Genomic DNA, 13082 nt, shown 5'->3' with positions numbered 1-13082 from the left:
GAGAAAAAACACATACATTTGGATATATGTGGTAAGTACAATAATGTAATATATTACATTAATATAATATTGTTACAAAGAATATTATCTCTGTGGCTCAAAGGGAGTTTAAAGAATAAAATATGTCTAACAGTCAGGAAGGAACAGGCATTTTAGATAGCAGGATCAGCAATATGTAGAACCAAAGGCATGAACCAATAAGCATTTTATAAGTGTTTTTGTTGTTGAGCAGTGGGAAAGGGGTGGTGGTGATGATAGTGGTGGGTGTACACCATGATTATATTTACATTTTAATAATATAACGTGGTTGGTAGTATAAATGATTTTAAGATGAGATTGAAACAAGAGTCAGAGATCAGTTTAAGAGAATATTTCAGTAAAATTTATGAGGGTTAAAAGTAGAAACAATGTTTGTGTGAGGTAAAGAGACTGGAGAGGGTAGAATGACTGGTGAGGGATAAAAGACATTTACTTCAAAGAAAAAAGAAATTTAGTGACTGAACCAAATTTAGTGACTGATCTGATTTTTTAGTTAGAAGTTGTTATGTGTTGAATTTTGTCCCCCCCCAAAAAAATATATGTTGATGTTCTAACCCTCAGAACCTCAACATGTGACTGTATTTGGACATAGAATAACTGCAAAGGTAAATAAAGTCCTTGTATATAATGAACCTCAAAAAAACTTTCATGAAGTTAATAATTTATTAACTTCAAACTGGCACAATGGTGAGCATCTTTAAAGGACTTAGGATAAAGATGCATATTAGCTTTCTAAATTCAGGTAGCTCTGTAGACGAACAGGAATTACGAGTGAAAATATTCCATTTGGGAGCATGTTGTTGGTTAGTAGTTGAGTCCTGATGGTTATTCTGCAAAGATGTAATAGTTCACATGGATCTTTGTATCTTGTTGAAGGAATGTAGTCCAACCAATTTGAAATAACTGGATGTCTTCCTAAGCTCAGTTGTGTCTGAAATAAGGGAAAAGTTTTTGTCATGTTAATCATTGGATTAGTCCAAGTTTTTAGCATTTTTATTTTTTTTACTCAAATTCAGAAAAAAATGTTGTTTATTTAACTCTTGTAGCCTTTTCAAAAATATTTTCACCCAAGGCAGGTATTTTTTTCCCATTTTATACTAACAATGATAAAGTTTAAATAGTGTTAGTAAGAATACATACTAAATTGTTTACCACTATGGCTATGTAAATTTTTAATTTTATATGATCATACTTATATTTTATTAGTTTATTGTTAATGTGGCCATATATTAGTGGGTGTAAAGATTTTCGGTGCTTAGGACCTATTTCAGAGATTGATTCTATGGGTCTAAAGCTGGACACAGACAATGTAAATCCTAGAAGTTGTTCCCTGGTGGTTCCAGCCACTGTAGAGTAAAAGTTAACACATAGAAGGCTTACTAGAGGCTTCTCCAAATTAAAAAAAAAAAAAGTTTTTTTGAAGGTATCTCTTTAAAAATATAATTCTAGAGGTCAAAATGTTAATAGATTGACTTGGTATTCCTGTATTACAAATGTATTTCCTAGTAAAACCTATACTCTTTAGGCTCCATGACACTTTCAATTATTTAACTATATTAGATACGTACACATTCGTTATTTATTCAATCATTAGTTACTTAAAGAATATCTAATATATCCTCAGCATTGTGATAGGCATTTGGGATAATTGCTAGGGAATATAAATGAGACACAGTTTTTGTCTAAGACCCATGGTGTAGACATAGAGATATCTAAACATTTACTTACAATAAAATATATGTGCTATGATGGGGAACCTACTTGGAAGTGTTCTTTTTCAAGCAATTTAATCCTTTATCTTCTTACACAGTGCTATTTTAACTTATTCAACTGCAATTGATTGGAAATTCTTTGCCACTCAGATGGGTAATTTTGGTCAACTCACTGTATCCTAGTATTTTCTTCCTGTAGTGATACCTCAGTAATAGCATTCATGGAATTGGTTGAAAATTGATACGTTCTGGAATAATTGTGCAGAACTAACACTGAACAAGGACAAGCAAGTTGCTGAAAATGCAAAAAAAAAAAGGTATTTTTGTTTTAAAAGTGGGTTGCCAAAATAATTTGACCTACTTGTTTTCCTTACAATTGGCGAAGGCATTGCTATTTACTGTTGAGTCACTAAGAAAAATAAAATACAGCAGAGTTATATCTCTATTAGTTTATTTCTGGAGTGGGAGAATTGTTTATTCTTTTATTTAAAGAGTGGGAGAACTGTTCATTCCTTAGTAATTTGACTGGTTTAAGTTTATAGGAATAACTTTAAAAAGGCATTTCTTTCTATTAGTGGGCATGGGTACAATTTGATTCTAGAACTTGCTGTTTATTTTGAAGGGTGAAAATTTTCTATATAGATGGTCATTTTTTTTCTATAAACCTGGTTTATTTTGAAAACCTTAGAAGAAGATCTTTACCACTTCTGAGATATATATTATTAGAACAAATATTTTAAGCCTTTATGTCTTTATAATGATTAGAAGTGTTTGGAATTTTGAATGGAAAAAATATATTTCTTAGTATGTGATTTTATTTGTAAAGATAAATGCAACTTTCATTTTTAAATATCTTATTGGAAAAGAGGTCTGAAAATGTTTAATCTACTTTGCTTTTTGTTTGTTTATTTGTTTTGACACAGAGATTGAACTAAGGGGTGCTTAACAACTGAGCTACATCCCAGAACTTTTATTTTTTATTTTGAGATAGGGTCTCGCTAAGGTGCTTAGGGCCTCACTAAGTTGCTGAGAACAGGCTTTGAACTTGCAAACTGACTGCTTCAGCCTTCTGAGCCTGGGACTATAGGTATGTGCCGCTATGCCCTGCTCTATTTTGCTTTTAAGAGACAGAAATCTTAATAAACACAGCTGCTTATGTTAATAGTATTTAATAATATACAACTATATAGTAACACTAAATAAACTGTAAATTTAACTTTTAAAATTCTTCCATATTGAGGAAATCAAAATTATAAAGTAAAGGACTAATTTTTAGCTAATTTGGATTTTGCCTCTAATTTTTAATTAATAAGAATATGATTAATTTGTCACAGGATATAATCTATAGGTTAAAATCAACTTTTTAATTTTACCACCACAGTTTTATCTTAAAATTCATCATCAGTAGAAAAACCCAGAGAACAATATTTTACTTACCTCTATTTCCCTGATTGAAATGGTGGAAAGCACTCTGGAACATAACACTAAACATGTTTTGGCATCTTCCTCAATGTCAATCAATTCATGATCAACCATTATTCTCACTCTTGAAGGGTACAGCAATATTGTTAAGACAATGTTGAGAGGGTTTTTTTCTCTTTCTAGGATTCCATATTGCAGGAGTATTTTTAAGATGTTAGACTGTCTTGTCTGAGCTACATAGAGTAGAGGTGTGATGCCACTTAGTGGGCTTGGACAGTATACTGGTGTGAAAGTTCTGTGAGTCAAACAAACAAAAACTTTATTGAATACAGAATTAAGAAACGTGACCAAACCCTTTGAATAGTAATAGAAAAATAATAGCATTATTTTAAATATTGTCTTAACTTTTAAAGTCTACCTTTATATATAAAGTGTAATTTACATTTATATTAGTATGCCTTATGAAGAGTTTTTCATTGTGTAAGTCTAGACCAAACTGAAGGATAAAAGAAAACTCCTACCAAACATCTGAAGTTCCCTTTACACTTGAAGAAAGGTAAGCAAAAAAGATTTATAATGTGTGGAAAGGGGTTACTTGTAGTCACAGCCATTCTGTGTTTCTCATTTGAGAAAGCCATAGTGATTAGAAACATAGTATAAAACTCACGAAGCTCTGGAAAAAATCTAAAAAGGAAAATTATTTTTCACAATTTTACTTTTGTTAACAGAATTATGAAACCATTTGGTATCTTTTTGTTTGATTTTGTTCTTGATCATGTGTCACATATGAGCTTAAATTGAGATTGGAGATTAGGTGAAAAAGGAGTAAGTATAGCTATCTTAAGTCTATTTATTCATTTTCATAAAATTAGAATGAGCTTAAAAATATAAATTAGGATGAGAGCTATATCAGGTTCCTTAGGGCAGAATTTTATTTTTCTTCAGAAGTAAAGTTTTGATTCCTCTAAAATCTTTTTTCCTGGAGTGCTGCATGATGGCTACACTTGAAAAATTTTCCTCTCTTCTGACAGAATGGAACTTTTTTCCTAATGTTATGCAGTGTTTGTAATTGTTTCATTTACTAGACTTTGGTGCTTACTATTGAGTTGGTTGGTGTAAATGTAGAGTAAACGTGGCGGTGGTGTTTTTGATCACATGGAAATCTATATTAACAGGTCAAATTTGACCAAGTAACATGGCTTTTAAGACCACGGAAAAGGAAATTTGTTTAATGATCCTTTCCTTTGGGATTATCTTGGCTGACCTAATAAAATACTAATATACACTGCACAATAGCATACCAAGTATAAATATTGGTATGAGACAACTAGGCAGAGCAAGGAAAGGAAGCTTTAAGATTGTATATATTTAATTAAGATGGAAGGCAGCATGATATAACAGTATACACTGGAGTTTCTCCTAACTGTGTGATCTTGGGTAAATCATTCTCTTTGTCTCAATTTCTTCATGCATTTATGTACTAATTTGCTTATTCTTTTGTTAACTGATTTGTTTAACACTAGTTTGGGCAGAATGTACTGAGAAGTAGCTATATAGAGATGAAAAATGCAGTCCTTATTTTGGTCTAATAAAGAACAGACAAATAATTCAACACAGTAAATATAAGGTAATAATTGCTGCAGTAGAAGTAAGCTTGAGGTAATGTAGAAGCACTGAGAAGTGTCACTTGACTCTATTTAGAACAGTCACTTCCTGTAGGTTATCCAGGAACTTAGACTGGCTTTGGGGATTGTTATACAAGACTAGCTACATACAATAAATGTTTTGTTTTAGATATATTGTTTTTAAATTATTTTTATCTAAAGAATTCTACAAAACTCAGAAAAAGGAGTATCTCTGGTTGAAGTGGATTTGAAGGTGCTAGAGCCCTCACCACTATTAGAAAATCATTAAACTAACTAAGCTTATCTCCAAAGCTTCACTGAGCTCTGAAATGTCAGAATTTTGTAATTGAAAAAAAAAATAGTATGTTGCAGTGAAAAGTAGCATTTTAGAAGTCAAAAGGTGAATCTTAACTTTGCCACTAGCACAGTGTGTGTGTGTGTGTGTGTGTGTGTGTGTGTGTGTGTGTGTATTTATCCTCATTCTCTACTGAAATATCTTGAGGTGAATATTTTCATGGACATATCATCTTTTTCACAGATACTTTTAATATGTAACCAAAATTGAACTCTTAAACTACTTCTTTTGTGTTATCCATCATTGGTATTCTGTTTTCCAAACTACCATTGTATTTAGCTCTTTCACATTTCTTTGCTTTGTATATGTTCTCTTATTTTTTCAATGCTAAGTCTAGCTCATTTTAGAAGACCCTGTCCAAAAAATTCTTTCATGATGTCTTCTTTGAATACCCTGAACTTTATCTTATTCTTGGCATTTTGAACATACCTCTCTTAAGTTCTTATTATTTTGGAAAACTTACTTAAATGCCTTTAAGCTTTCATTTTTATCATCTTACAAAATAAATGGCTGAGCAAAATTATCTGTAAAAAATTGAAGCTCCAAAAAGACAGAAATTTTGTGGTTTTTATCCACTATTGTATCTCTAAGTGCCTAAAATAATGCTGGGCATATATAATATAGGCACTCAAATATTTTTAATTGGAATTTGTCTTTAATATTCACAAGATTTTTGGTGATATACAATCATTTAAACTTATCAAAGCCAATAAAATTTATTCATCTTGCTACTTCTTAAGAAAGCTAAGTTGCCTTAACTTTATAGTATTGGAATTCAGGAGACTTGAGGAACAAAATAAACCTTAAGTGGTCATTTTTAAGATTTGAGATACTAGTGGATTTAAATAAATTAAAATTGTGGTTACCTTTAGAAATATTAAATGAATATTGCAAAATGTTGAAAATATAACTAAAACTCAAATAAGTTGAAAATGAAATTAAAAAGTCTAATCAGTATCCAAATGATATATGATTAATCATCATATTTAAAGAGAATGGTACTATAAACCAAAAGTTGCTTAATCTGTAGTGACAGTTAATTATAACAGTATTTATATGGATAAAGTAAGGCAAGCAAAGCAAAATTCAGTTTTAAAATGTAAGGTTAATGAACTGAACCCTCTGTATCTGAAAACCTGTCATATATGCTTATGAACTGGAGCATAATATTTCCATATAGACATGCAAAGGATGATTCTGTTTTGTAGCTATAATTATTTCTAATTTTTTTTCTAACCATTCTCCTTTGGTTTCTAGCTGACAAAACTTAGTAGATGCTTCTCCATATAATTTTATCTCTGTGGTATTTAACACAGAGGTTCTTGAAGCCATGTTTCCCTTTTCTTCAGACTATTGTCTCACTGTTCCCCATCTATCTCTTTGGCTATTCCTTCTCAACTCCCCTGCACAGTGTCCTTTTCTTCTGCCTCATCATCTAAATAATATATGGCCTTTTGAGCAATTTTAATTTGATTCAGGAAATTTCATACATGACCACAATTTCAACTACTGTCTACTCATTTATTTCAACAAATATTTAATGTATACTATGTGCTAGGCATTGCTTTAGGTGCTTTGGATACATCAGTGAATAAAATAAAAACTCTGTTGTCTTGCTTATGTTACAGTAAACCATTACTGACAATACAGGATGTATACAGCAAACAAATTTTATATGTTAGGAGGTGATAAATTCTGTGTAAAATAGAAAAAGTAGCACAGAATAAGAAGTATGGATATACTGGGAAGTGTATAGAGGGCATTTTCCATTTTTACATTGGATGCTGGAAGAGGTCCTTACTAAAGATGACATCGGGACAAAGACTAGAAAGGGATAAGGTGCCTTTTAGATATTTAAGGGCCCTAAGGCAGGAGGGTGTACCTGGAGTGATAAAGGAAGAAGGGAGCCAAGTGTGGTTGAAAGGTTGAAAAGGGCAAAGAAGGGTAGGATATGAGATTAGAGGAAATGGGATACCACACTGAAATGAACCTTACAGATTATTATAAGAACTTCACCTTTTACTCTAAATGGAATGCATAAACCATTGGAGAGTTTGGTTAGAAGTGTAGCATGACTGGCACTTTGTTGAGAACTTGCTATAGGACAAAAGGAATAAAACAACTTAGCTTGGAACAGGGTGACAACAGTGGAGGTGGCTCTATTCCATAAATTGAAAACAGAAGCAGCAAATTTCCTAACAGAGTAGATGTGGGATTTAATAGAAAGACATCAGGGATGGCACTATAGATCTAGCCATGTATTGTACATCTCTACCTGGATATATCCCTTAGGCAATGCAAACTCCTACACCTAAAACTGAATTTTCAGATTCCTTGTAATGTCTAGAGAGGCTTGTGGTCATGTGTGGTAAGTTAAATGATGACAAAAGGAACTTTGCACATGTGATTAGGAAAAGGATCTTGAGATGGAAATTATCCAGGTAATTGCAAGGGTCCTTACAAGAAGTTTTGGAGAATGATTGCAGCAGAGTCAATGAAGGATATATGATGACCCTACCATGCTGCTGAAGTCATGCTGGCTTTGAAGATGGAGGAAGAGGCTGTGAGCCAAGAAATGTAGGTGGGCTTTTGAAGATGATAAAGGTAAGAGAACTGATCTGCTTTAGAGCCTCCAGAAGTAGCCAGACCTGCTGAAATTTTCATTTTAGTTCCATAAGACTCGTTTTGGACTTCTGCCTCCCAGAACTATAAATTCATGTTGTTTTCAGCCATTAAGTTTGTGCCTTTAAAAAACCCCAAAAACAGCAGCAACAGGAAATTAATGCAACCATCAACAAGTCTGAACTTTTAGAAATCAAAGACTAACTTTTCCCTGATTCTTCACTTCTAATAATATACTATTCTGTTTTAAAATCTCTCTTTTTCTCTGTCTGCTGCTGCTTCAGTTTATTATTATGACTTAACTGGACAGTTGTGATACAGAAGTGTGGTAAAGGTTGGAGAGGAAGGTGGTAGAGCAGAATTATTTCCCCCTCTTTTCATTCTATAATTTTGACTTTCATTGCCTGGGTATCCCAATGATTTCATTTAAATCCCTCTATATGGCCTATAAAGCCCTTGAAGATTTCATTCAAGGCTTAGTCTTTAGCCACTTTTGATTCTCATCTCACTTTCTAGCTATTACTGAACTGCCTGAAGTCATTGGAGACAACATACTGAGTGTTTCCCTTAGTTTTAGTTGCCTTCTCTCTGCCTACATTACATTTTTTTTTCCCAAGGGGGAAAAAGGGAAAATTTTTGTCTTTTAAAATCAATTGAATGCCTCCCTTTTTCTAGAGACTTTCTCTGATACATACTCTTTCCCAGTGGTATTAAAAATTTCCTTCTCTGCTATATCTGTAGAAGCTTGTATTTTGGCACTTAGAGTGTAATTATAATTTTTTTTCCATTTATGCCTCACTATTATGTAAGCTTTCCAAAATCAGAAAAATGACTACCTTTGTCTTTATATCTCCAACAAGTTGCATGTAGCTTGACACTTAGAAAATGCTTAATAAATGATTATTGTTACTTTAAATGAATGACATCATTTCCCTTTAGCCACTTATAATCTGTTGCACTGTGGCATTAGAATGTTTGTTGTAAAAATGAACAAATTCCTTTTTTCCCCATTAATTCTATCTCCTCTACCCCAGGGACTTTGTAAATGTGGTATAGAAGATTTTGAATATGGGTAATAATGAGCTGTTCATTATTATAATAGGGATATTATCAAATTAGAGTGTACACCACAGAGAGTGACCAAAGAATGATTCTGCTATAAAAATAAACAGATAGTAGGAAATTAAAGTAATTGTTTTGAGGATATAATAGCTGTGTTCAAATATTTGAGAGGTTTCCATGTAGAAGGAAGAGTATGTTGACTGTTTTTTAAAGCTAGAAAGGCATATTAGAGAAAGGGAAGCAGATTTCAGCACACTATGAGAAAGAAGAATCAAATAAATCTGTATTAAAATTCACTTTTTCATGCAACAAAATCTTGGCTGAGCACTTGCTCAATATGTGGCATAGTTCTAGGCACTGAGGATTCAGTGATGCAGTAGTCAAAGTTCCTGTTCTCGTAGAGCTTACTTTTATTAAGGGTAGAATGAGAGCAAACAAATCAATGAAAGAAACAGACAGCAAATACACAGTGATTGGTGCTGTGCAGAGAATGGAAATAAAATGCTCTAATAATGATTAACTTCTTTAGGTGATTAAGGAAATTCTCTCTGTGGAAATATTATTTATTTATACTGAGATCCAACTGTTAAGAAGAAGTTAGTTATGGGAATGTCTGAGTGAAGAGATTTTTCAGGTGAAGGGAGCAGTTATAAGGCCTCAAGGGCAGGAATGAACTTTAAGATGTTCAAGAAGGGGTTCAATGATAGTGATCAAATATAGAGAATAACATGAGACTAGATTTGGAGGAAATATTGAGGGCCATTCATGTAGGATTTTATAAAAAGGGGTATTGTTTGATACCATTTGTAGTGGGAAAACTTTGGAGGATTTTGAATATGGGTGATAATGAGCTAATTTACGTTTTAAAAAGGTCACTCAAATGTCCAAGTCAAGAATAGATTATAGGGGTGGGAAGGGAAGAATGAAACCTGGAAGTCTAAGAGTCTATTGCCATTATCTAGGCAGGAGAAGAGGGTAGCTTCACTTAGGTTAGAAAGAAGGAAATGAAAATAAATGGAACTGATTGGCTATGTTTTACAGATAATAGGCAAAAGGACTTGCTCATTTGTTGTTAAAGGAAAGAGAATAATCAAGAATAAATCCCAGATTTCTGCCTTGAGCAATAGGGTAGAACAACAGGAGCTGTGAATCATGTGGGGGAACTCACAGAGAGGAATAGATAAGGAAAAGGACAAGTTAGATCAATATTCTGTTTTGTTTTTACTAAGTTTGACATACCAAGTGGCAAAGTTAAGTAGATAGTAGAGGGAGTCTGGAGCTGAAAAGAGAGATCAGAGCTAGAGATAAAGCTTTTGGAGACTTTGGTATATACATAATATTTAAAATTATGGGAATGGGTAAATCTTTGTGGGAAACTGTATAGCTGGGAGACAAAAGGATTCCCGGCAAGGAACTGATATATCCCTGGAAATAGTTAACTCTCTATTATTAGAGTTGTTCAGAGACCAAGGAGCATTGGCCAGGGATGCTATGCAAGAGGCTGCTGCCTACCGTTAGAGTTTACCAAAAAATTCTCATTCTTCATTCATATCTGAAATTCTAAGATTCTGAAAAATTCAAGTGATTCTGTGGTAAATAGAATTGACCTGTAATGAGTTTTTATCTTATATATGATTCTAAGTCAAAATTTATTAATTTAAAAACTGTATTTTAAAGTAATTGATAATGGGGACTGGGATGTAAATAGCTTAGTTGTAGAGCACTTGCTTAGCATTTACAAGGCCCTGGGTTTGATCCTCAGCACTAAAAAGAAAATGTTGTTCATGGCCCTCTATAGTGTTCTACTGTGTGTTTCTTTTTTTCATTTTTTTTTCTTTCCAATTTTCTTCTCTCCCTTCTGTATATTTATTTCTTTTTCTTTATTCACTTCTGTTTTACTCCATTTTTCTTTCCCATGGGCCTGCTAAGGGTACACAAAGGCATTACTTAGTCAACTTTGTGACACACAGCTTTAGAAGTGCTGCTGTCTCCTGTAGTAACAAATATACTGGTTACTTAAGACAACAAAAAGTGCTATTTGGGGTTTTTAAATTGATATTCCCAAACCATAGCTATCAGTTCATGTACTTGGGTAATCATTAAGAAACACAGTCCAGGAGTTTTTCAATAGCACAGTGATACACAGTCCAAAAAAAAAAAATCTCTGCTTCAGGTAGAACCTAAATTGAATTAGTCTTTAATTGATCTGTTTTTTTCTTTGTACACCTGTTCCTGTCATTGTGCCTAGCACAATGTTGCATATATATAGTACAATGATCAATACTTCATTGAATAAATGAATAAATGCACATCTATTCTAATAAGACTAATACCTAAAAGCAAAGAATAGGTTAGAGTTAATACAAATTAGATAACTTCAAAAACTATGTTACAGACTCTACAAGGAGGTCACTTTTATTTTATGAGATCCTCAGGTAGTCATTAGGTAAATTGACAAGTTCAGACTATGTAAAAATTTGGCCCTATAACAGATTGCGGTAGGAACTTGATTTTCTTTGTGCTCATGTGTGGAAAATTTGCAGTCAAGTTTATCAACATTTAGCATACAAATAGGGAACTATGATGTTTAATAAATAATACTAAGTGAATATGTTTGTATATTCTGTATTGTACTTTGAAAGTCAACTAATACACAAATTATAAATATACTATTTGATATTCTCAAAAAGATCAGAGTATCACACAAAACAATGTTTTGTCTTGTTAGAGAAACCTATATTCTGTAACATTGCATTACATTGATCCCTAATATGTAAACTATATAAAGCAGAACCACTAATATTTTATTAGTACATAACTACATTCAAGTAGGTAAAAGTTTATCAACTACATAAGAAATAAAGGAGTGAACAATGAGAAGTTGAGTCAGGATTTATGACTCAGGTGTGAATAAATGCACATCTGTATATAGAAACTATACTTATTAATTGAAGAGAAAAGAAGGATTATAATCTCCTAAAGGTAAAAATTTCAATGGTAAAAACATAAGATTATTACCTCCATATCAGTGCCAGGTTACAACTTCGGTCTTGAACATAGTCTTTTGTCTTCTTAAGAAGCAATTCCACAAAATCAGGATTACCTTTTCTGGCAAAAACCCAGTACAGAATTGTATTCACACATATTTCAGTAAATTCAAGGTTAAAATTTAGTTCAAAACGGTATCCTGATTTTTCCACAAATGCAATATAATCTGTAAGTAGTATGTCAAACCCATCCAAGTCGACATACCTCAGAATTTTTGCCAGTGTTCTGTAAATCCTAGGTTCATAACAGTGATATCCCCATTGACCCAAAAACTGCAAAGAGGGTCTCTTAACAATTTTGTCAATAAGATTGCAGAATATATTGCTTCTTGGAAAAGAAGTCTTACGACATAATTTAGATTTACTCATTGCTTCTTAAGGCAGCAGTATAGAAATAAAATCACAAGTAGTCATACTGTAATCCTTTAGTTACATATTTTGATAATGTGATAGGCTTTACTTCACAAACAGTGTCCTTTAAACTGTAACCAGGGTAAAAATGTCAAATGAAATGTTACCATAAAGTACTGATGACATCACAATAGATGCAGATCTGTCATCAGCATAGGTAAGAAATTTGGGACTCTCTATGTAACTGATGGCATTTGAGAGACATGGACAGAAATGGCATGGGGGAAGGAGCTAAGATACAGTATTTTCAACTTCCCCAAAACTCACCACAAGCTACTTTGTATGTTTCTCAAGTGCTGAAAGCAAGGTTTATATATTACATTAAACAATATTAATCAAACTCATTATTCTTTTTAGCCTAACATGTAAACAAATAGAAAATAGAATAAAAGCACATTCTTACATTACACTAAATAATATTAATAAACAGATTGATTATTTTTAAGCTTATCATGTAAACAATAGACAATAAAGTACTATTGTCTTCATGTTCTGCATGAATACCATTTATTCTCACTTAATCCTCATAGGTTATTTTCCCTATTTTAGAGTTGAGACTGATTTGTTAGCTAAAGTAACTTGCTAACTTGTGTATATTCATTCCCAGAGAGACAAGAATGGAGTAAAATATTAAATAAAATTCAAAAATTTTGTCTTGGATTTTATATTTTATAGAGATTATTCTTCTATAAACAAGGAGAATATATATACAATTTGTATATTAAAAGTTCTTCAATCTTGGTATGGCATCCTTGTCCCAATTTTTATAAAAAGGAAATATGTTATA

The 13082-nt window shown here is 32.4% G+C and overlaps 1 protein-coding gene across 1 annotated transcript; it reads right to left on the bottom strand.

Moving 5' to 3' along the window:
* Nucleotides 1-763: 763 nt before the first annotated feature.
* On the bottom strand, nt 764-12253 carry ASB17 (ankyrin repeat and SOCS box containing 17; the record flags this gene model as incomplete). Its single annotated transcript, XM_081308490.1, has 3 exons — nt 764-970; nt 3189-3468; nt 11856-12253. The coding sequence occupies 3 exons, from the start codon at nt 12251-12253 to the stop codon at nt 764-766; spliced, it is 885 nt and encodes a 294-aa protein (XP_081164616.1).
* Nucleotides 12254-13082: the final 829 nt, after the last annotated feature.

This window comes from Spermophilus citellus (genome assembly GCF_964194105.1).
Source record: "Spermophilus citellus genome assembly, chromosome: 9".
Taxonomy (NCBI): domain Eukaryota; kingdom Metazoa; phylum Chordata; class Mammalia; order Rodentia; family Sciuridae; genus Spermophilus; species Spermophilus citellus.
Note: the sequence above shows the minus strand (reverse complement) of the source record. Positions and strands in the feature narration are given on the sequence as shown.